Source organism: Leptonychotes weddellii, chromosome 9 (assembly GCF_054177405.1).
Source record: "Leptonychotes weddellii isolate Sample4059 chromosome 9, ASM5417740v2, whole genome shotgun sequence".
In the NCBI taxonomy this organism is placed as follows: Eukaryota; Metazoa; Chordata; class Mammalia; order Carnivora; family Phocidae; genus Leptonychotes; species Leptonychotes weddellii.
Window position 1 is genome coordinate 80,177,904 of NC_138377.1, and position 24,307 is coordinate 80,202,210.

At 42.3% G+C, this 24,307-nt stretch overlaps 1 protein-coding gene across 1 annotated transcript in view; it reads right to left on the reverse strand.

Annotated features, from left to right (window-relative positions):
- Positions 1-24,307, reverse strand: part of SHC4 (SHC adaptor protein 4) — a 129,916-nt gene that overhangs the window by 83,739 nt on the left and 21,870 nt on the right. The window contains exon 2 of the mRNA XM_006736807.3: positions 6,261-6,331. Coding sequence (XP_006736870.1) covers positions 6,261-6,331 — 71 coding nt within the window. The remainder of the gene's footprint in view (positions 1-6,260; positions 6,332-24,307) is intronic.

The following is a 24,307-nucleotide window of genomic DNA, read 5'->3' on the forward strand; positions in this document are numbered from 1 at the left end:
TTTGTTGTTGTTGAGTTGTATATTAACCCTTTACCAAATATATGATTTGAAAATATTTTTCTTATTCTGTGGGTTGCCTTACTCCTGTTCATTCAAATAGTAACTGTGCACCTATATGGGAAAGACATTGCACTAATGACTGAGCAAAACAGTGCCATCGACTTGCCTACCCTCTCTCCCTTCATTTGACTCTGTCATGCTATCAGAACCCTTCCCAATGCTTGGAAACATTTTTTTTTTTTTTATTACTAGATCTTTGGAGTCTTCTAAAAGGAATTTAATTGACTATTTCATCTCAGATATCTGAAAAGTGAGATCTCAGTCCTAAATAGGTTGTGAGGAACTGGGGAGCTGTGAAACTTGACACCAGAAGAGACAGCCACTGTCCATACATGCGCACGCACGCACGCACGCACGCACGCAGCCCAAAACCTCCAGCAAGAGCTTCCTGCCGTCTACGCGTGTGTGACAGGAAGTACTTCCGCTTAAAACAGTGCTTGCTGAAGAGTATTTGACTGTTAGATTTTATTGTAACTGTGCTTGCCAGCTGATAAAGGTTACAAACATTGACCCTGGGACACTGGACCCTTCCTGGGGTCTTAACAGTCTTTCCTGACCCATGAACAACGGCACTTGTTTTATCGAACCACGTACATTGCCTCTCAGCCAGAGTGCTTGGTTTCAAGCCTTAGCGTGACCACCATAAACTAGAACTTAAAAACTCCTGATTTGTTTTTTTTTTTTTACCACTCTCCTCAGTAAATTTCATCAAGGAATGTTTCCTTGCACGGCACGTTAAGAGACTCAGTCTTTTATACCCACATTTGGCGGTCTTTATTTTATATGCCATGTGGGCTACAATCCTACTAACTCCAGTGGTCTACCCAGAAGTCAACAAGGAACCCACACGCCGGATCCAGTACAGTTACTCTAAGGTTTTCTTGTTTTTTGTTTTTTTTTTTAAGATTTATTTATTTATTTGAGAGATAGAGAGTGGGGGTGGGGACAGAGGGAGAAGGAGAAGACTCTGCACGGAGCGGGAAGCCCAAGTCGGGACTCAATCCCAGAACCCTGAGATCACAACCTGAGCAGAAACCAAGAAACGGACGCTTAACGGACTGTGCCACCGAGGTGACACAGTTACTCCAAGTTTTATGCAGAAACACACACTGATCCCTGGGTAGCCGATCTCATTCCTCTAATCCTCTAATCCTCAGGACATTTAGATAAATGCCAGCCTGTTTTCAAACAGATATCTTAATTTAGCCACCAAACATACAGATATTTGACCTCTACAGAATACTTTCCCTCCTTACATTCACATGCCTTAGAAACCACAAACACAGGCCTTTATGTAAATGTTCAGCTGCATGGTGGATCTGCTTTGCATCAAATGGTTGCTAACACACATGCGCGCGCGCACACACACACACACACACACACACAGAGTATGCATTTGTCTCTGAAGAACTGCCTTTAACGTCCTGTTGAAGCCAAAGAATCAAAATTTCAAGACAGTGAATTAAATCTGCAGAATCACTGTTCATTAGCAGTAACGTTTCAAACAGGAAATTAGTCCAATTACAATATCCTCTGAGTTATGATCTCTGCTTCCTCATTGCTTTACCAAATCACACAAATAGCCTGCTTAGTGTCTACAGCAGTGATTCAAAAAACAACGCTACTCAAGGTTTTTCTGCACCCATGGAATGGGGCAGATAAATTAATCCATGATGTGCAGCCCCTTACGATCAGCTAGAGAAAATGAATCCGAAGCCAGCACCCTAAAAAGGGAGCATTTACCACCCGTTGTCTAACAGCTCCCCATTTTCCTTCATAGGCCCCCAGGGATGGCAATCACAGGAATGAGCCAACCCACAACCAGCTGCTGCTTCCCAGCTGTCCTGGAGCCTGGTATGGGCAGATCCTGTGCTGGGCGTCTTGTGCTTAGCCTGGCTGATTTTATTACCAAACATGAGTTACAAACAGAAGGCAATAAATACAGGAAAAGGACAGAGTAGTAAGACAACGATCTTGAGGTCCCTCCCATCAGCAGTGTGCCCTGCCCCTTGAAGTAAATGATGCCCTGTGATAAATGTGATGAACTAGATGTCCCCTCAACAATTTCTTAAGAAGTGCTGTTCTTTTAGGGTTGAGAGTCAAGCCCTGTCCCACCAGCTCCACTTATTGGGTTTACCCTGAAGGGTTGTTTATCTCTCCTTCAGTATCTGAGGCAAGTTCCCACCCAGACACAAAGAAGGAGGCATCCTTAGAGAGAGAAGGAAGATTTTTTTCTTCTTTGCATGATGTGGATGCTTACTCAAAGGAGGGAAAACAGGCTAGGTTTTAGTGAGCTGAGTTATTTTCTGTGAGTGTGTGTGCATGTGCGTGTGCTTCCTGATTTAGATGGAATGAGGTGTTTTGTTTTCTTTAGGTTTGTTTTAAAAACCAGAATAGAAACTCTTTTTAGAAGAGAGCAAATGACCATACCATCCTTAGCATGACTTTCACTTTCCCTTTCTCTCATTTCCTCTTGATATTGTTTTCTAGACATTTTGAAGACAACTGTGGCTGTGAGCCTTTGTTGTCCTAATGATCCTGTTTCTCTTTTCTATCAGGAAAACCTCCTCCTTTGCCCTTTTGCATGAATACCTGGCTACTAAAAACTGAGATCTGGTCCTAAATCAGTCAAAAGGATAAATGCCTGGGTGAGAATTAGTGGCAGAACAACAGTAGAAACCACCCACAGGGCTCCTTTGGGGGCTAAATCTGGAGTCAAGGTGGGGGGTTGTATGATGGAAATTTTGAAAGGCGTGTGATCCAGGGAACTGCTGAGAAAGTGAATAGCCTCTTGTCCTTTTCTTTTTTCTCTGCTCTATTTGAGTACTCTCTGTGTTCTAGAAATCCTGTGCATTCAGCCCTCAGACAATTGGCAGAAAAGTCCGTCATGAAGACACGAATTCTACTCCAACTTTCTTCTCTGTTTCAAATGCTGACCCACCTGTTAGATCTTAATCATGGCTCCTCCTTCATCATCGGGAATTTCCCGTTGCTGTCTCCCCATTGTCTGGAATAATGTATTAACTAATTTAGAGATGGTGAGACCATTTACCATGGGTGGGACATCAGCCTGAAATACAGTTTGTATCTAGAGTGGCAATTAGATACACTAGTTTATCAGCATTCAGCCCTGATTGATTTTATGTTTATGTTTGATGGTAAAGGTAGGGAGGTAGCTGTGGTCACACAAAATAAAGTGCTTTCTTTTGGAATTGTAACCAGTCCAGTGAAATCTTTCTTCTCAGATTAAGTAGGATTATGAGTTAAATGATGCCTGGTGAATATGTGAACTTTAAATTTAAAATAACTCAAAACCTGATTAAACCTAATGTTCTAATGATAACATCCAAGACAATTGGTAACAATGCAACTTGGCAAGCGGCCAAATGTCAAAATACATGTATGTTGAGAGAAGAGAGGAGAATGAGATAAAGATGGAAAAATTAAAAGAGAAGGAAGCAAAGTAAATATTTGGGAAACCGGGTAGGAATTAGAGATTTTAGAGGAATCCTTGAGCTTGCACAACTCTGCCCAGAGCACAATGCACCATACCTGAATCACACATGGACACATCTACAAGGAATAACATCCAGATACCATGCCAGGCACCTCCCCTTGGGTGTGAACATTAGTTATGAACTGAATCTTCATGGCACAGAAAAAATAATCTTTTACCATTTACTAAACAATAGGAAACTATAGACTTCCAAGTTCACAAAGATTTAAAAAAATCGATACTAAAAATAAAAGATACTACATGGCTGAGAGAGAATATCTAGTCAGTTCTTCTGCAGAATGATTTAGCAATACACATCAAATGCCTTCAAAACAGTTATATTGTTTGGTCGTGTTCGAAATCTTGAGGACATTGTGTTAAACGAAATAAATCAGTCACAAAAGGACAAATACTACATGATTCCACTTACAAGGGGTACCCAGAGTAGTCAAATTTATAGACACATAAAGTAGAATGGTGGTTGCCATGGGCTGGGGGAGGAGGGAATGAGGAGTTATTATTTATTAAGTACAGAGCTTCAATCTGGAAAGATGAGAAAGTTCTGGAGATGGGTGGTAAGTAATGACTGCACAACAACATGAATGTACTTAATGCTACTGAACAGTATACTTAAAAATGGTAAATTTTATGTTATGCATATTGTATTACAATAAATAATAGTTTTGAATATTTAGCAACAGGGAAATGCTCAAGATGATAGAAGTAGTATCAACTATTTTCCAGATTTTCTATAAAAATCATCGTACGTTCATGTATGAAAAAAGACTCGAAAGGTATTCCAAAACACAAAATGTTGGTAGACATTATCTTAGGTGAGATTATGAGTGATTTTCTTTTTTCATACTTTTCTCTATTTTCCAAATGTTCTAAGTAACCATACAATATTTTTATAGCTAGAAAATAACATTTAAAAGCCCAGCCCCTAGACAGATGGTAACTACACTTGTGGTGAGCACAGCATAAAGTATAGAGAAGTTGAATCACTATGTTGTACACCTGAAACTAATGTAACATTGTGTGTCAACTATACACAAGTTTTTTAAAAATTTTAAAGTTTAAAAATAAAAGCACCCCCCTACAGCTCTATCCCAGTACCCTGCTTTATTATTACAGTAATGGCACTTATTACTACATGAAACTATATTGTATATTTATTTGTTTCCTTGCTATAGTCTTGCTTCCCCAGCTAGAACATAAACTTCATGAGGTCAGAGGCTTCTGCATCCTCAATTCTTGAACAGCTTCAGGCGCTTAATGGGCACTCCATAAATATTTGAGTGAAAGAAAATGAGTAGATGAATGAACAGAAAATCAGTCATCCTTAGGTAAGGACAGTGGGCATTCCTTTGTCCAGTGTCCCCATTCCAGGTACCTGGCATAGCTACCTTCTTCCTCCCATCTGTAATCTGCTCAGGATTGGAGAAAGGGTTTTCTCCAGGTTAAGGATCATTGGGATGAAAATAAAGCCTGGACACATCCAAAGTAGGACTAATAGGGGAGAAAGTCATCTAGACACCAGGTCACCCGCAGAATAGTTGAAGAGACGGAGAATGGGAAAAAGAAAACTCAGAAGAGAAGGAATGGTGAGGAATTTGGGAAGGCAGATTAGAATGCACCCTAGTGAGTCCAAGATAGCATTTCCTAAAGTGCATTTCATGGAACCCTAGGAATACGTGGGATGTTCATTTATGTTACATGAAAAAAAAAGGATTCTGGGGCCAAACAAGTTGAGACAATCTTGAGATGGAATTTTTGAGACTGCTACATACACAGGACTTCTCAAGGTTTTAATATTCTCTTGTATACTGCTACTCTCCTAAGGAGCAATGTGATTCCTTTTCCCAAAACTTTGAACCACAAGAAACTTTGTCTAGGCCTACAATTTCATGGGATGAGCATGAGGAAGAGTTATCCTGTCTTCATAATGAGAACATTCACCTTTGGAAAGGCTGGCCTGCAACCACAGATGCAGATTGACACTGTAGCTTGTCCCTGAGACACACAGTGACACCATGTAGAAAAGATGCCCAAGGCTTCATCTTGAATCACTCACATCAACCCAGTCCTCTCACCTCATCCCCTCACCTCACAATTCTCCCAGTTACCAGTCTGGGCACATGCTTGTTCCTCTTTCCGTTCTTGCCTTGAACTTGACCTTAATGACCCATGCCTTGTATTTCTGCTTCTGATTTGTGCTTCCCCTATGCTGGGTAATACTCCCCTGGTTCAATTCCACACAACTCACTGTACACAGAGGAGGAAGACTCAGACAAGGAGCAAGCAGGTTTTATGTCTCGTAAATGGGGAGAACTTGGGCTTTCTGATACAGAAAGCTCTTCCCTAGTCTTCTTTTCAGCTACTTCTTCAACAGGCCTGACATTCTGTAATATTCAATGTCCAGGCATCCTTTTACATACTTTTGGTACCCGGAGAACCAGCTATTTCTATGACTGCATCATCTCATCAGTTCTTATATGGAATGCAGATGCTCCACCGCACAACTGGGAAGTCTTTCACAAGATGAGCCCCTCATCCACGGTCACTGGGCTATGTTCTAGCTTCCAACCATAAATAAATGCCCATGGTGACTTTGAAGGTTTGCATGAAATTCCTACAGGGAGGGAGAAACTACTCTGACTTTAAACTATAGCCCGCAAATCCTCTCCCATTTTTGTTCTCTTACCTTGTTACTTGGGTTCTCATTCCAAAATCCAGTGACCTCATTGATTGCAGTACTTCAATACAGCCCATGTACTGGAATAAAGAAAAAAAAAGAATAAGTAGGAAAAAAAATAGCACAATGATGTTTCTCATCTTCATAGTGATTTCCTGGGAAACGCCTTAAGTCAGCTCCTGATACCAACTTACATTGGCACACTTAGCCTACCATTGATATTTCTGACCATTAATGGACACATGCCTTAAGCCTCAGTTCAGTTATAAAACATCAGCCAGGGACTTCTGGGTGGCTCAGTTGTTAAGCATCTGCCTTCGGCTCAGGTCATGATCCCACATTCCTGGGATCGAGCCCCACATCAAGCCCCGCATCAAGCCCCGCATCGGGCTCCCTGCTCAGCGGGAAGCCTGCTTCTCCCTCTCCCACTCCCCCTGCTTGTGTTCCCTCTCTTGCTGTGTCTCTCTCTGTCAAATAAATAAATAAAATCTTTAAAAAAATAAATAAAAAAATAAAACACAGCCAAATCCCAACTATGAAAGCAGGAAGGCAGGTAGCAAAGATGATGTGAGTTCGAGCATGGGCTCTGGGGCTGGACTGTGCACATCCAAATCCTGGATCTGCCACTTATTAGTAATGGAAGCTCAGCACGTTACTCCACTTCTCTACACTTCAGTTTTGTCACTGGCAAAATGGGGGAAACAATTAGAATTGTTACGAGAGTTAAATTTTTTCACATGGGTGAAGCTCTTAGAACAGCACTGGGTCCATGCATGTGCTCCAATGGTATGTGAGGCAAATAATACAGGGACCAGTGAAGCTTCTAAGGAGATAAAACAAGCATATAACTGCTAAATACAAAATTTAGTCATATAAGAAGATCTTACTTTTTCACAAGATCATTTACTAAAAGGGTTCAAGAAAGGAAAAAAGAGTCATGTCCTATGTCAGGAATTAGTAAATTTCCCTTGAACATGGAGTATTAGAAAAGGAATTGTGCCTTATAAGCGAAAAGACAGTTTATATTTAATATGGGAACCATGGCGGGCTGCCGGTACCAGAGCGATGTGGTCTGTCTGTGTGTGAGAAGCCTTATGTCGGCAGAAGTATGGAGGTGGGTTATTGGTGGGGGGGAAAGTGAGGATGTTCCTGTCGAGGGGGAAGAAATGAGAGCCCACACAGAGGAGAGATGGCGGCAATAGGAAGGAGGGGACTAAGTCAAGTGACATCACGGAAATAGATACTACATGATTCGGCAGTTGATTTGATCTAGAGAATAAGAGACAAGGATGAGTCAAGGATGACTCAGATGTTTCCAGCCAGGGTAGCAGAGGGAACAGTGATTCCATTAACAGAAACAGGAAAACCAGGAGAGGGGAAGATGATGAGTTGGTTTGGGACCCGTTGACTGAAAGACATTGGTGGGGTATCCAGGAAATGACAAGCCTGCAGTTGAAAACTGGATTCTGGAATGGTGGAGAAGAATTAAGCCTAGGGATGCAGACTTAGTAGTCTTCTGTGTAGCTTTGCCAAGCGAGGCTGTGGGAGTAAATCCTCTTAGCAGAGCCTTAGCTGACGAGGGAGAGTGTGTCTCTGAGAATGAGCTCGGAAATGTTATGAGAGCCAAGTGGTCTGATTGAAAGTTATCTGTCAGCTCCTCGGAAATTATATGCTTCCTGTTTAGCTTTCCTCTGGAAGCCTTCCAGCCTCCCTCTGCTTGGAAATGGCAAAAGCACCGTGGAAAGATGGCAGGATCCAGAGGGCGCCTCCCCAGACACTTCTTATAGTACTTCTGAGCAAATTCTGTAGATTTAGCATCCTAACGGCAAGTCAGCCTACCAAATGTTGCCTAGAGCCTACTGCTGGGAGAGCACGCTGGCCAGGACAATCACCTGACAATTCTCAGCCAGATTCGTTTGTCACACTCCTCTTGGGTCTCTAGTATTGACATACAAAAATTTTTTTGAACACTTTATACCATCCCAATCATGCTTAACTTCCCAAGGTTAAGATATAACTGGAAAAGTGAGTGATGTCTGGACAGTTCTGTTCAATAATCCATAAGACTTATTAGGAAAGAAAATCTAGATTTAGGGGATGTGGTAGAAAGCTCATCTCAGAACTGTCAGGAAAGGAGATTCCAAGGGTCCAAGTTTCATGCTGAGGTGCATTAAAAAGATTGTTTTCATGTCCTCACTGGCTGCTCCAGCTTCTCCTGCCTTCAGTATCTTCTCTCATTTCAGGACTTAGCTCCTGCTCCTCTATTTCCTGCACCCCTCATCCTGGAAAGAATGAACTCCCCACACAGTTGGGGTACAGGTCTGGGCTACTCCTCTAATTCCTGCAGGAGGCTTTGTCAGCAACAAGGTGGGTGTCATCTTTCCCTTCAGCGGTAAATCATCAAGTTCAGATGACAATGATACTAACCAGCCCATCAAGGCACACCTTTTGAAAATGTAAACAAACACCTACATTTTTCCACCTACATATTCTGCCAGATTGATTTTTCAAAAATGTCCCTCCATTCTGGAAACCCCTGGTATTTATTATCAAAACAAACATGTTATTATAAACCCCCAGACCCTGTGTTTTCTGGCCCCTGCTTACCCCCCAACTTCATCTGTGTCATTCTCCCCCTATACACGTCGCTGACACATTGGTCTTCTCTCTCTTCCTCAAGTACACCCAACTCTTTCCAAACACAGGGCCTTTGCACTTGCCCCTTCCCCTCTCCCCTTCTGTCTTGCTCTTCCGCCATCTCTTTCTAGGACTGACTTCTTCTCAACCTGTAGGTTTTAATTTAAATATCACTGCCTCCTGTCACCCTTCATCACAGCCCTCACTGGTCACCTTCGTACCACAGATGATCAGGTCTACTTGTTGGCTTGCTTGTTTATTGCTTGTCTTCATTCCCTTGACTGTAAACATAATCAATGCTGTATTCCCAGCACCTGGGGCAGTGCTTGGGACATGTTGGTACTCAATAAATACTAGTTGGAAGAATGAATAAAGCTTCTATTGTTCAACTCCAACAGTGTCTTTAAAATGAGCAGAGGGAGAGAAGAGATGGAAGGATGTGAAGGTTTGACTGGTTTCTCATCCTGGGGGATAAATGAGGAGTACAGGAGAAATGAGGACTCAGAAGGAGACTCAGTAACTATAAACCAGGATGATACCTTTGGAAGACTTTTGGATTTCTCTGTCATTTCCTCTGTCTGTTATTTTTGTTAGTTCCCATCTTAGAGATTGGCAACAAACAACCTAAATGGAAGAGGTTTTGTAGGGAAGTGGGAGGCTGGGGAGAACGTGTCCTCCTCAGGCAGTCTAGCGGCAGTAGGTGGGGAGAGCCCTGGATGATAAAGTTGATGGTGGGGACTTTAACAGGAAGGGAGAGCAGGCTGCATATCTGACAGGAATGGGGAAAAAGGCAAACAGAGTCAGTTGGACAGAGACACTCCAAGGCCAATGAGGCTCAACACCCACGTGAGGACGAGTGTCAAAGTGGGGGCAATTTTCAGTCCAGTGCGGCAGATCACCAATGGTGGAATTTGGGTTATCAGTGAGGAAAGAGGTTTTTAGTGGAGAGAGAACAGGAAGAGAGAGACTCTTACAAGGCTTTGTTCTTAATCACACTTCAAGGCAGTAACCACCTCATCTGCTTCCTTCTAAGACAGATCCAGGCATTGCTTCCGACCCCCTTGTCCTTCATGGGAACCTCTATTTCGCTCCAGACACTAGAAATGTGAGTCATGCCTGAGGTGATATGACAATGAGTACATTTCCCCTTCCACTGTGGGCATGTGTTGAGAAAGCCACTCTGAGCAAAAGGAAGGGAGGGAATCGGTGCCTGATTTTTCACAATTACCCTGAAGCCTGGAATGGACTTTGGACTTGGTCTTCCCATTAACTCACAGAGTCCATTTCACTCAGAAACCATTGCTATGAGGAAGCAGGGAGAGGGCAGTGCATAAAAATAATCCGTCCACTTTTTTGTTTAGGTACCTGATGACCACATAAGCAGACAGTGGTTGAATGTCAATGCCTGAGGAAGGAGAAATTTGGTTTGTTGATTTAGATATAAACTGGGAATGACAATACCTCTTACTCATTTATTAAATGTGGATATGAATAAGATATGGTCTCTGTTCTTAAGAAACCCAGCCTCAGGGGTACCTGGGTGGCTCAGTCAGTTAAGTATCCGACCCTTGATCTCAGCTCAGGTCTCGATCCTCTGGTCATGAGTTCAAGCCTCATGTTGGGCTCTACACTGGGCGTGGAGCCTACATTAAAAAAAGAAGGAGAAAAGAAAAGAAAAGAAAGAAACCCAGGCTCATAAGGATAAGAGAATCATGAAAGAGATTATTTCTTTTCTTTCTAGGAGTATAGTCATTACTGTTAATTCCATTTAATAGATGAATATATTAAAGTCTATTTAAGGGAAGTGCCTGGCTCAGTTTCATTTATTCAGTGAGACTGAATCAGGGTTTATTCCAGAGTCTGTAGCCCATCCTGGGACTCTGTGTGTAAGCCTTGTATAACAGAAAAAGTAAAAACAGAAAGGGTCACTGAGCTGGCTCCCACTGACTCTTCCTTTGGTCTACTGAAGTGGGTAACAATGAAATGAGCCTGGGGGCCACAGTGGTGAGAGCAGGATGAATCCAGCTTCTTCTGGGGAACACAGGAGGTGGCGCACAAGACAGAAGACACTCCCTAATTCCTGACCCTGAGAGGACACCGAAGACCTTTATTAGAGGCATACACGGGTGGTAAGAAAGTAGTGGAGCTCAGCAGTGCTCAGACAACCTTCCTATTCAGCACCTGACAGACAGCTTACCTAACTCCTAGCTCATGCTCTCTCTTCATGCCCCAAGGCAGCAATAATATTTTTGTACTGTCTGAGCTTCAACCACTTGCTCCCAGGGAGAGGTGAACAGCCTATTCATTGCTGTGTGTATCTTGGGCTTTGAAGAAATTACTGGGGTTTTCAGAGAGGAGGAATGATAGCTAGCTTATGAGAATTTCTCATACTGGCTCCTTTACAGAATGATTTTGACCATATTACCTAAAGAAAAAGGATATATATTCTTATATCCTCAGAAAGAATGTCTGAAGGACACATAAGAAACTGGTAAGAAAGGTAACAGCGGTTACTTCTGGGAATGGGAGAGAGGCAAGCTTTACTTTTTACTTTACACTTTTATATTGTTTATTTTTTAAAAATAAGTAGATAGTATTATTATAGGGTTTAAAATTTAAATAGAGCCTACCTTAACCTCTAGGAAGCATAGTTCATTAATTATTAAGTAGGATTAACTCCTTTTTTTTTTTTTCTGTGGCATGCAGTATTCCTTTCCTGGAATGTGCCTGCCCCTGTGTTAGGAGTATAGGGGGATATTGTTCCAGAGAAGGCTTCAGGCAGAGGTCCTGCATTTGACAAGACAGGGAAGACTGACACTTCGAAATGATCAAAACACCGAAGAACAGTATATAATTAAGTGTGATATGACAAGGGTTTGACCTTCATGAAATAAATGTTTGACAATAGTGAAGGCCACCCACGTGGCCCAAAGACACGGCAGGATTTTTCTGCCACCTTTAAATAACTTCTAGTCTTTCTCACTAAGAAAGGGAGATTGGAGGGAGGACATTCTCTTCATAATCTTGTGATGTTGTCTCCACTTCCTTTCTTTCTACTCATGCCTCAACTCACTCTAGTAGTTTTGGCCTCAAAACTCTATTGAAACTGCCTGAGCAAACCAACTACCTTATCAGGGTCTACTTGAGTCAACTGTTTTTGTTCTGGTTCACCTGCCTAGGGCATTGCCCTTGCTGACCTCTACTCACCTCCTTCTCTTTCCTCTGACCCTCTCTCCCCGTTTGGCTTTCATGACAGCATTTTTCTCTGATTCTTCATCTTCATCCTCTGACCGATCCTTCTTAGTCTCCTTTGCTAGTTCCTTATTTTTACCCCTGTTTTCTCTTTAAACAATGGTCTCTTCTCCTCTCACCCTATACTATGCAGTCAACCCTGACTGCATCTTAGAATCACCAGGGAAGCTTAGAAAATTCTGATGTCCAAGTTCTACTCCCATTCAATAAAGTCAATCTCTACCATGTAAGCCTTCGATTATTACCTGGGTACTGATGGCACAGAGATTTTCAACCCAAGTTCTTTTGCATGCTACAGACCAGTGTAATCACATGAATATGCATTCCACTTGCATCACAAATTCAGTATATCCAAATTATACCTCTACTTACATTTCTGATGTCAAGCAACAGTATCACCATCCACCTAGTTACATGAGCCAGGAAACTCAACTCTTCCCCTTCTTTCAAATCCCTCATCCAATCAGGGGCCAAGCCCTGCCAATTCAAGCTCAGAGCCCTGCCAATTCAAGACAGGATCTGTCCTGTCTTCTTCCCTCAACTCCACACCTGCCCCAACTTTTACCATCCTCATTTGGGCACTCTGCCTCTCAACTGCATCATATGCACGTTCAATGTACCTGAAATGAACCATATTCATTTGGCTGGCAGTAAGCAAGAGATCAATCTCTTTGTTCAATCCTGTAGCCCCAAACCCTACTCTCCAAATTAGACCTTGACCTCAATGGCCCCAGGGAAAGGAGGCCTCCCTGTAAATACAAACAAAAACATAAGGCACTGATTCTGATCTTTGACAGTCCAAGTGCACAGATATGGAAGATTTTAGGGACTGTCCAGTGTACTCTTTACTCTACCTGAGTTTCACAATAGTGCTGAATTTTGAAATAACCCCCACAACAACAGAGTCTCTGGTGTCCCACCCTCTGAATCTGCCTTTCCCAATGCAGCTAACACCTCACTGAAACTCAGGTCTGGCATGATATAACTCCATCCTAGCCTACTCCTTTCCCACCTAAAAATCTTTACAGGGCCCCCATCCTCAAACAGAGCTTCTCAAACTTTATAGAACTTCAAAATCACCAGAGAAACTTAAGAAGCAGATTTTTCAAAAGCAGATTCCTGGGCTCTGAGATATTCTGTTTCAGTAGGTCTGAGTAACTGCATTTTAATAAGCACTCAGGTGGGGACGCCTGGGTGGCTCAGTCAGTTAAGTGTCTGCCTTCGGCTCAGGTCATGATCTCAGGGTCCTGGGATTGAGTCCTGCATCAGGCTCCTTGCTCAGCAGGGAGCCTGTTTCTCCCTCTGCCTGCCTCATCCCCTGCTTGTGCTCTCTCTCTCTCTCTGATAAATAAATAAAATCTTTAAAAACAAAAAACAAGCACTCAGGTGATTCTGCTACAAGTGGTCCAAGAATCACACTTTAGAGAAAACACCAGTCCACAGGAAAAGATCCAACTCTCTTAGCTTAGTGGACAAGGTCCCAACTATCATCATGCAAAGGTCACTTCTTTCATGAGTCCTCTCCTCTCCTCTCCCTTCCTTAACCACAGTCTTGACCACACTCCCTTTCCTAAGCCCTCCTCTGCACACTTTATGGACTACTAGCAGACCTTTTATAAAACTCTAGTTGCCCATATGGCACTTTTTATCAATGTGTATCAACCTCTTTTAAAGCAAAAATGGTGTCTATTTCTTCTTTGTATCTTCAGTATAGAGCCTAACTCATCAATGTTCCTGAGATGAATGAGTAAGATATGGCTTGAATAACTTTTGAGAAAGAATAGGATGTGTACATAAAAATAATCATATTAAAGATTTAGATAATATTAATCCCTTATTCAAACTAAATCTCATCAAACTTAGATTTCCCAAAAGAACAATCATAAAGGTCAAAAACTCAGTGCTTAATAATTACAATATTAATGAGTGAATTAATCCAGATATAAGAAAGTAGCCAGATGAGGACAAACTCAGAAAAAAATGGCCTAAAAGAAGAAAAGAACCCAAACTACTCACTCAAGTCCTTTGTTGCTATTTGGGAAACCAGATATGATTTCAGACAAAGCCAGAAATCAGACTTTATCTGTAAGTTTTCCTAATTTCAAAACCCAACCAGTCACAATGAACAATCCAAAAATGAAATTAAGGAAACAATTACATTGTAATAGAATCAAAAAGAATAAAATATTTACAAATAAATTTAACAAAATAAATGTAAAACTTATACTTTTAAAACTATAAAATATTGTTGAAGGAAATTCAAGAAGATCATAATAAATGGAAAGACATCCACCCTCATGGATCAGATGAGTTTATGTTGTTAAGGTAGCAAAACTAAAATCTCTCAAAACTAATCTACAGAATTAACTAAATTCCTATCATAACCCCAGATGGCTTCTTTGCAGATATTGACAAGCTGCTCCTAAAACTCACAAGGAAATTCAAGAGGCCCAGAGTTGCCAGCACGATCTTGAGAAAGAACAAAGTTAGAGGACTCACATGTTCCAATTTCAAAACTTACTACCCAGCAACACAATCAAAACAGGTGTGGTATAGCATAAAGATAGACACTTAGATCAAAGGAATAGAATTAGAAGCCAGAAATAAACCCCCATGTTTACTGTCAACTGATTTTTGACAAGGATGCCAAAATAATGCAAAAGGGGAAAGGACAGTCTTTTCAACAAATGGTGCTGGAGCAATTGAATATCTACATAAAAAAAGGAATGAAACTAGACCCCACACCTCATACCATATGCAGAAATAAACTCAAAATGGATCCAAGACGTATGTATGAGAGTTAAAATGATAAAAGAAAATAGACAAGGGCGCCTGGGTGGCTCAGTCATTAAGCGTCTGCCTTCGGCTCAGGTCATGATCCCAGGGTCCTGGGATCGAGTCCCACATCGGGCTCCCTGCTTGGCAGGAAGCCTGCTTCTCCCTCTCCCGCTCCCCCTGCTTGTGTTCCCTCTCTCGCTGTGTCTCTCTCTGTCAAATAAATAAATAAAATTAAAAAAAAAGTTAAAAAAAAAAAAAGAAAATAGACAAAAATCAGGACCTTGGATATAACAGTAAAAGCACAAGCTAATAAAAAAAATAGATAAATTGGATTTCATAAAAATTAAATACTTTTGTGCTTCATGGGACACTACCAAGAAAATGAAAAGACCACCCACAAAATGGGAGAAAATATTTGCAAATGATATATCTGATAATGGACTTGGATCCAGAATATATAAAAAACTCTTACAACTCAATAATAAAAAGACAAATAACCCACTCTGAAAGTGGGTAAAAGATCTGAATAAACATTTACCCAAGGAAGATACATAAATGGCCAAGACGCACACAAAATGAGGCTCAATATCATTCCTCATTAGGGAAATGCAGAGCAAAATGACAGTGAGATACCACTTCATACCCTCTGAGATGGCCATCATTTAAAAAACAAATGGACCCAAAATAGCAAGTGTTGGCAAAGACGTGGAGAAACTGGAACCCTGATACAGTGTGGGAATGTAAAATGGTGCAATCACTAGGAAAAACAGCTTGGCAATTCCTCAAAAAGTTAAATTTAGGGGCACCTGGGTGGCTCAGTCAGTTAAGCATCTGCCTTTGGCTCAGGTCATGATCTCAGGGTCCTTGGATCGAGCCCCACATCAGGCTCCCTGCTCAGGGAGTCTGCTTCTCTCTCTCCCTCTGCCTCTCCCCCTAGCTTGTGTGCTCTCTCTCTCTCTCTTTTGCTTTTGCTCTCCCTCTCAAATAAATAAAATCTTAAAAAAAAAAAAAAGTTAAATTTAGAATTACCATATGACCTAGCAATTCCGCTCCTCAATAAATACCCATGAAAACTGAAAACATATGTCCACACCAAAATCTTGCACCCAAATGTTCATAGCAGCATTATTCATAATGGCCAAAAGGTAGAAACCACCAAGTATCCATCAACTGATGAATAGATTGATAAAAAGGACATAATCACGCATTGAAAAAGCATTTGGCAATGAAAAGGAACAAAGTACTGATACATGCTACAACATAAATGAATCTTGAAAATATTATTCTAAGTGAAAGAAGGCAGTCACAAAAGACCACATGTCGCATGATTTCATTTATCTGAAATGTCCAGAGTAGACAAACCTATAGAGCTAGAAAGGAGGGCTGGAAAGTTTGGGGGGTTGGGATGTGACTGCTGAAGGGTCCGGGGTTTCCTTTGGGGTTGATAACGATGTTCTAAAATGGGAGGTATTGGCACAACCCTGTGAATATACTTAAAACCATTGAATTGCACACCTTAAATGGGTGAATTGATGGCATGTGGATTACATCTCAGTAAAGCTGCTACCAAGCAACAATAACAGGCCAAACAAACAATATCTGCAAGGCAGCGTGTGACCCCGATGTAAACCATGCAAGAAATATGGTCGAATCGATGGATAATGAATAACTAAATGAAGCATCAGAAATCATTAAAGTTGTTTGACATCCTCTTCAGCACTCTCGAGGCAGAGTTCATTGCCCTTCCCTTGGGCTCCCAGAGCATCTTGGTCATACCCCAAGGTTGCACTCACCCAGTGGTGCTGCAATTTATCTTTTTAAATGTCTAAGCCTGCAGCTGGACTGTGGGCTTCTCAAGGGCAGGGAGTGAGTCTTAGTCATCATTATCCCCTCCACCTCTTACAGTGCAATAAATGATTTATTTGAATGAAGTAGCCAAGAAATGACATTCAGGAAGTCTCAAAATAACCTGCATCCTAACTGGACCATCTGTAATGTGTTCCTTCTTAAAGGGGTATGTTGCCAGTTAAAATAATCCTGAAGGGAAGCTGGTCAAAGGCCTCCTTGTGCCAGCTTTGACTCAGTATGTGTGTCGTACGAGAAGGGAATGGAAGGTCCGTCCCTGTTTAGTGCAACAATTGAAAACCGGGGCAGGTAGACGATGGGGTTGCAGGGCCCCTCCTCCGGAACAGGGAGCAATATTGGGGAGCAAGTTTCGAGGGAGTTCAGTGAGACAAACAAGAAGACTGGCCTCGGTGGAAGAGGCACAAGGGGTCTTCGCAAAGACTGACTTTTCTTAGAGTGATCCGGTGGCGCTTAAGAAACTTGCCTCCAAGAGCACAGAGCAGTGGACACCCTCCCTCTCTACCATTCTCTGTTCTCTTGTATTTGCTTTTCTTTCTTTTTTATTTTTTTTAAAGATTTTATTTATTTATTTGACAGAGAGACACAGCAAGAGAAGGAACACAAGCAGGGGGAGTGGGAGAGGGAGAAGCAGGCTTCCCGTGGAGCAGGGAGCCTGATGTGGGGCTCAATCCCAGGGCCCTGGGATCATGACCTGAGGGGAAGGCAGACACTTAACCGACTGAGCCACCCAGGCGCCCCTTGTATTTGCTTTTCTTTGGATCACTTATTGCTGATAGCATCAAGTATTTGTTGTTTGTTGTCTGTCCCCCCTGACTAGAACGTTGGTAGCAAAGAGCTGAGACCGCTCTGTCCTCCACACCTGGAAGACCACCTTGCATGCAGTAGCCCTCAAAATCACACGGTTTGGTTAATTATACTTCAAACACACACACACACACACTTGGGTAGATTGAATTGAGTATATTTTTAAAAATTCAAACATCTCCGCTTCCAAAAGCTCCTTCTGCTCCAGGTTCAACAGCCTGAATATCTAGAATTGTTCATTCATTCACACTCAGGTCTCAGCAACCAAGTCATTTCAACCCGGAGTCCTCACTGGTTACAAAGATGAAATCTTCAAGTAAGTGGTGTGTTCTGCTTGTTCTTCCAAAAGGAAGAACTTCCTCTGCAGGCTTCCTGCCCAACCCAGAGCGGGGCTGTGAAGGGGGCAAAGCTGGGCCCCCTTGGCCACCCTCTCCTCCTATGCTCTTTCCCAATGAAGTAGACTCCTTTGCCCACAGCAGATGGAGAAAACATCTGTTGTTTTAAAGTCCCTCTAAGGCGAGCGGAGCTGATAATGTCTTAACTATCATCTCCTGGGGAATTTTAGAATTAAATAAGGGAATTTTTGAATTGATTCGGAAGAAAAGTGGGCAATCCAGGATCCTGCAGATAGAATGTCTTGAGTGCTGGAAGCCCAGATAAACAATAAAGATCTTGGTCGGGTTGGCACTTTGATGACACTCTAATACACTAGGATATGAGCTATCTACAATGGGCCAAAGAAACCTTCCAATTTGTCTGAAAAAAAAAAAAAGTACCGGCCGTCCGTGGGCAAAGAAAGTATGACAGCCATCTGCATCACGCGGGGTGGCTATGCAGGGTCACATACCAACAGTCCTACTCCCATCGAGAACCCCTTACCCACGGGGATTTTTTTGAACTGAGAGAGGTTTCATCTCTGCCTACAGACCTGAGCACAGACAAAGTCACTCAGTCGGAGGTCATCCCGGTGGCAAAAAGCAGACGGAGAACTTCGGAAGGGCCACGAGCATTCCCAGGAATAACTTCACACCCACATGTGGGGAGACACGAGTAACTCTTTCTGTGTCTGGGCAAGGCCAGAAGAGCCATCCTATGCGACCACGTGCTTTGACACAGAGATTTCCAGGGTCTCTTTTCACAAGTGTCATCTCATTTGATCCTTGTGATAAAATTGTGACAGACCCTGACACTCCTTTTACAGATGGGAGAAAACTGATTATCAGAGGTTTGGTGCTCTGCTCGAGGGCCACAGAGCTGGCTAATGAGAAGAACCCAGGTCTCTTTAAGCTTAACACTGTGATAGTCCATGTTATCTCCCTGACCTGGAGAAGTTTACCATCCAGGGAAGACTCCAAGTCCAGCATCTTTCAAAAGTACCAGATAGTGCACAGTGATGTACCTCCTATCGATGAGGCATCTGCTGATAGCAATTCCCCCATGGTACCTGGGTCAGGTAGGAGTTTTCCCCATGATGCTGACCCCCCTGAAGTGCCCCATGTTCCATGATGGATATAGCCCAGGGAGATAACACTACACTGAGTCTCTCCTCCACTCATTCACCCAAGCCCTCATTATAAGTAGCAAAGAGCTGAATATTGCTCTATCCCCAATACCTAGAATACTGTCTGGCAGACAGTAGCCCCTCAAAATATACTTTAGTTGATTGAATTGAATATGTTTTTAAAAATCCAAACATCTACGCTGCTGAAAGCTCCTTCTTCTGCTCCAGGTTCAAGAGCCTGAAATCTATATTTGTTCATTCCTTTTTTTTTTTTTTTTTTTTTGCATCAAGAGAAAAATGAGTGGTAAGGCCAGCCGTCCTCTGTAGGTGGTAGATGTTTATATAATCTATAATCTCATAGTGGCTTGAAGCATGATTGCTGCATCCACCACCTAAAACAGTAAGTATTGTGTTTCGTTCCACACCATGACGATCACCGTCTGTGTTCTTGAAAAACAGGAATCGCATTGTACAAAGGTGGATTTTCCTTGACCAAAATATTCTCAATGTGCTCTTTGCAGAAACTCCTTAAGAGCCCTGTAGCTAATATCCAGTTTTAATGTTTGTTGAGGTTCAAAAGCTGCACCCAATAACTTTAAGCTAAGCCCCTTGTGGGGAAGAGCAACTGTTAGCCCTGTGGCCCGGCCTCCTAAGAAACTTTCAAGAGTTTGTTGTTTTTGTTGTTGTTGTCACTGTAGAGGCCTAATCCTAGGAGAATGGGAATTCTGTTTTCTATTGTTCTTGGAGAAAGTCTCTAAAGCGGCAGAACTCGTTCCTCATAATGAAAATGAGAATTGGAATACTGGCCGTACTCCGATTAGCTGCTTTTGTAATACTAATTGACTGCACTCTCTTGATGGACCCAGTGAAATCCCAGGTTGTGTCAAAGCATTAAAACATTCAGAAGAGAAGTCTTAACGGTGCTGCTTACAGGAAGAACAACTGAATAATTGATCCCAGTAGCCATTTAACTAGAGACCTATGGTTTAAAAAGCAAGCTTTTTCTTAATCCCTGGAAGACCTTCATTCCTCTGGACACTTTATCTTTCCCTTTTGTCTTCATTCATCTACTTCCCCCACTCCTTTCTTTGTATAGGTGGCAGTTATTGGGGCTGTCCACAATTATTTCCAATTTTTGGCCTTCCCAGGACATAGTGGGATTACACTTCTCCTGACTTGGCCAATAACATTCAAATAGATTAGCACTTTGCGAATGCTTTGTCACATGTCCTTTCTCTTGCAATTGGAGACCTCAGGCCGGGTCCCTGAGGGAGAAGAACACAGGGTAGAGCCCCCCAGCCAATGTGCTGTGGATACATGGTATAAAGAAGAAATACACTTTCGTTGTCTAAGCTGCTGGAAAGCCAGGATTGCTTGTGAGCAGAACGACCTAGTCTATCGCAACTGATACCGTAAACACGAAAGTGGAGAAGGAACATGCCAGAGTCTAGGAGCACAGGTTTTAAGAGTCAGGCAGGCCTGCGTTTGAATCTCAGCTTTGCACATACTAGCTGTGAAACCTGAGGCAAATAACTTTACATCTCATCTATAAAATAGGGACAATAACTTATCTGTTTCATAGGGTTGCTGCGAGGTCCCAATGTGGTAACGCATGTGTGGTGCTGAGCACAGTGACTGGCACATGGGAAGGGCTCGGCAAATGGCAGCGATTGTACGGGAATGACAGTGTTGTTCTTCCAAAACCTCTTCATTTCCACCCGCCTTCTAGTTTGGGGAGCTGATGAATAAGTCTCAACTGCCATGAAGGGACCTCAATCAAGACTGCTCTTCATAGGAGTGTGATAAACACTGGGATGCAAGGTGCTATGGGAATGTGTAAGAGGGGGCTCCAACCCAGCCTCAGGGAATCAGGGAAGATTTTTCAGAAGAAGGGATGCTGGTGTGAGTCATGAAGGGCAACTAAGGAGAGATTGGAGGAGATATTTCCAGGCAATGAACATGGCATGCCCAACAGGTAATGGCAAGAATAAGGGGTGCTGCTACTAGGTATTTACCCAAAGGATACAAACATAGTGATCTGAAGGGGCACCTGCACCCCAATGTTTATAGCAGCAAAGTTCACAATAGGCAAACTATGGAAAGAGCTCAGATGTCCATTGACGGATGACTAGATAAAGAAGATGTGGTATTTGTACAATGGAATATTACTCAGCCATCAAAAAGAATGAAATCTTGTCATTTGCAATGACATGGATGGAACTAGAGGGTATTATGCTAAGTGAAATAAGTCAATCAGAGAAAGATCATTATCATACGATTTCACTCATATGCAGAATTTAAGAAACAGCACAGAGGATCATAGGGGAAAGGAGGGAAATATAAAATAGGATGAAATCAGAGAAGGAGACAAACCATAAGAGACAACTCTAGGAAACAAACTGAGCGTTGCTGGCGGGGAGGTGGATGGGGCAATGGGGTAACTGGGTGGTGAGCATTAAGGAGGGCACATGATGTAATGAGCACTGGGTGTTGAATGCAATGGATGAATCACTGAACTCTACCTCTGAAAGTAATAATACACCATCTGTTAGTTAATTGAATTTAAATAAAATTAAATTTTAAAAAAAAGGAGAAGGGGTGCAAAAACACCAAAGACTTCGATATGACTAAAATCCAGAGACACAGCTGGGAGTATAGGCAGCGGCTCTAGCACATCTGTTATCAAGTTAGCTGTCTGCCCACACAATTCAGTGGGCTCTGGGTGGGCAGAAGCTGGGTCTCATTTACTTGCATTTTTAGAGTCTGGCACAGTACGTGGCACATAATAGGATCTCAGTAAATGTTTACAGAATGTCTGATGATTATAAACAAATTTCAGGCTACTCAAGCTTCAGTGTGATGCCAATTTCTCCTCATTCTTCCATAAGTTTCCAAACAACACTTCCACCCAGCCCACTTCTCAGACCCAAAGAAATACAAGCTAAAAATATAGCCCAGGTCATGAATCATAAATGAGATGGAAAAGCAGTGACTCACAGAAGTTAATCTGCTTCCCAGGAGAGTGTTGCTGGATGTCCTTTGCTGTGAGAGGTGAGGCAAAATGCCAGCACCATCACTGCACAGCTAAAGTTAATGTAATTCCCAGGCCTGCCATCGGGCACCCATCTGGTATTCCAAGGTTCCCATTCAGAGTTGCCAAGGGGCAGCAGCCCTGTGCATCCCATACAAGGAAGCAGAGACTGACAGAGTTTCTCTGCGTGTGTGCTCAAGAAAATGGTATAGGGCCCTATCTACTGTCTCAGTGGTCCACCATGTGCACCATCTTGTTGGCCAAGGCCTTAATTTGGTTATAGCTGTAGCCAAGGCAACACCTTTGCAGAATGACTTAGCAGATGACCAACCAATTACGTTTTGTATCTTTGCTTAATTCAGTTGGGAACTTTAATCTAAGAGTGACAGTGTGTGCATGGTCTCTTCTGCCAACCCGCAATCACTTGATATGCTACATCTTTGAGGATTTAAGACCTTATTTGTCAGCTCTGAATCACCTCAAAAATATTAAATAAATTATGCCCTACACCCTCACATCACACAAATCTGTCTCAGCCTTCAGTGTTCAGGACCTAAAGTTTTTAATTGAATCAAACATTACTGGAGGAATACTACACGCTCACAAATGAGAGCATCCGCAAGTACCACCACAAGGGAGACAGATTTAACAGCTCCATCAAACGCTCTCTTCTATCCCCTATCCCCCACCCAGCAGTGTCTGTACCCATCCCCCTTTAGAGATTCAAAGACCCTTAAACTTTTGCTCCCACCCCTGCCTATCAAATTAAATCTCACTCTCAGCAAATAATCTGAAATCTTAGCTAGCAGTATATATAACTAAATTAATATTGAAAACTATAGGTACCATTTAATTAAGTATTACTGGAAAAGGCCAACATTTTTATCATCAGTTGTCATACTTAGTCAAACATGATGTCCCCAGTAGGAGCATTTACATATGGTGGTTTGAATCTTTCCAGCTCTCTAGGACTGTAACCATGCCTGGTGTGTGGTCATGTCTGGAGGCTATGGTGGCCAAAGAGCCTCATTCATACCATCCTCCCTCCAAGTCACAGCACTCAAGTCCTCCATGAATGGTCGGTTGTTCTGTTATGCTGAAACCACAACTCCCATTAGTCAGTCTCCCACATGATGATAAACTGCCGAATGACGTCATACTAGTTTTCAGCTTTTATGATTTCTCTGAATAAGAAGCAGCCGCCAACAACATGCCTTTGCAGAACTGCAGCCCAAATGTTAATCATCTCTCATTACACTTCTTTCTACTTGAAACACAAGAGTTTTCTGTAGCTCAAGCCAGTTTTCCTGACTCCTGATAATATGACTGAAAGGGTATTAGAGTTTGAGGGAATTTAGAGATTATCCATTCAAACCCCTCTTACTTTTCATGGATAAAAAATCAAGTGCCCTATTTGATGTCACACAGCATTTAAAGGGCAGGCAGAGCAGAGTCCACAAAAGACACAGACAAAAGTTGGAAACATACAAGGAGAACCAAATGAGTATGATATGGTGGAAGTCAAGAGCACACAGAGTTTCTTGGAGAAAGAGACTGTTTACTGAATTCAGGGCAGTGAAGATGACCAAGGGCTAAGGGGCTGGAAAATGTCCACTGGAATTTGGCAACTGCTGGCTTTCATTGTTGGCTTCAGTGGAGCAATAGCAGTAGAGGAGAGAAGTAGAGGGCAGAGAGCAGGGGATTTAGAGTGTGATGTAGAGGTGAGGATGTAAACCAGAAAGCATAGTGCTTTTGTTTTCATTTTTGCTTTGAGAACTTTACATTTTAACAAAAGAGGAAAGATTAATGGGAGGGAGCTATTTTAAAAATGGAACAGACTTGCACACACGCTCATAGGATAGAAAGGTTGACAATAACAGGACAGGGGAGGAGGATGCAGGATCACGGTGCCCAGGGAAACAGAAGTAGAGACTCTCTGTGAAATGTGTTAAGTCCTGATTCAAATAAGTTCTTATAATAATGAGTCAGATTGTCCCAAGTGCCCGAATCAAACAGCTTTCAAAGTTGGAAGAAACATTTGCCCTTTTCATATGTCTAGATACTATTTGGGGATTCTTAAATATTCTTATAAACCATCAGGACTGAGCCAGAGTGTGTGTAAGTGGAAATGCTGTTAGGATGGACAGCAGCACAAGACTATGACTTCAGCAACTGTAGGCTTGCTTC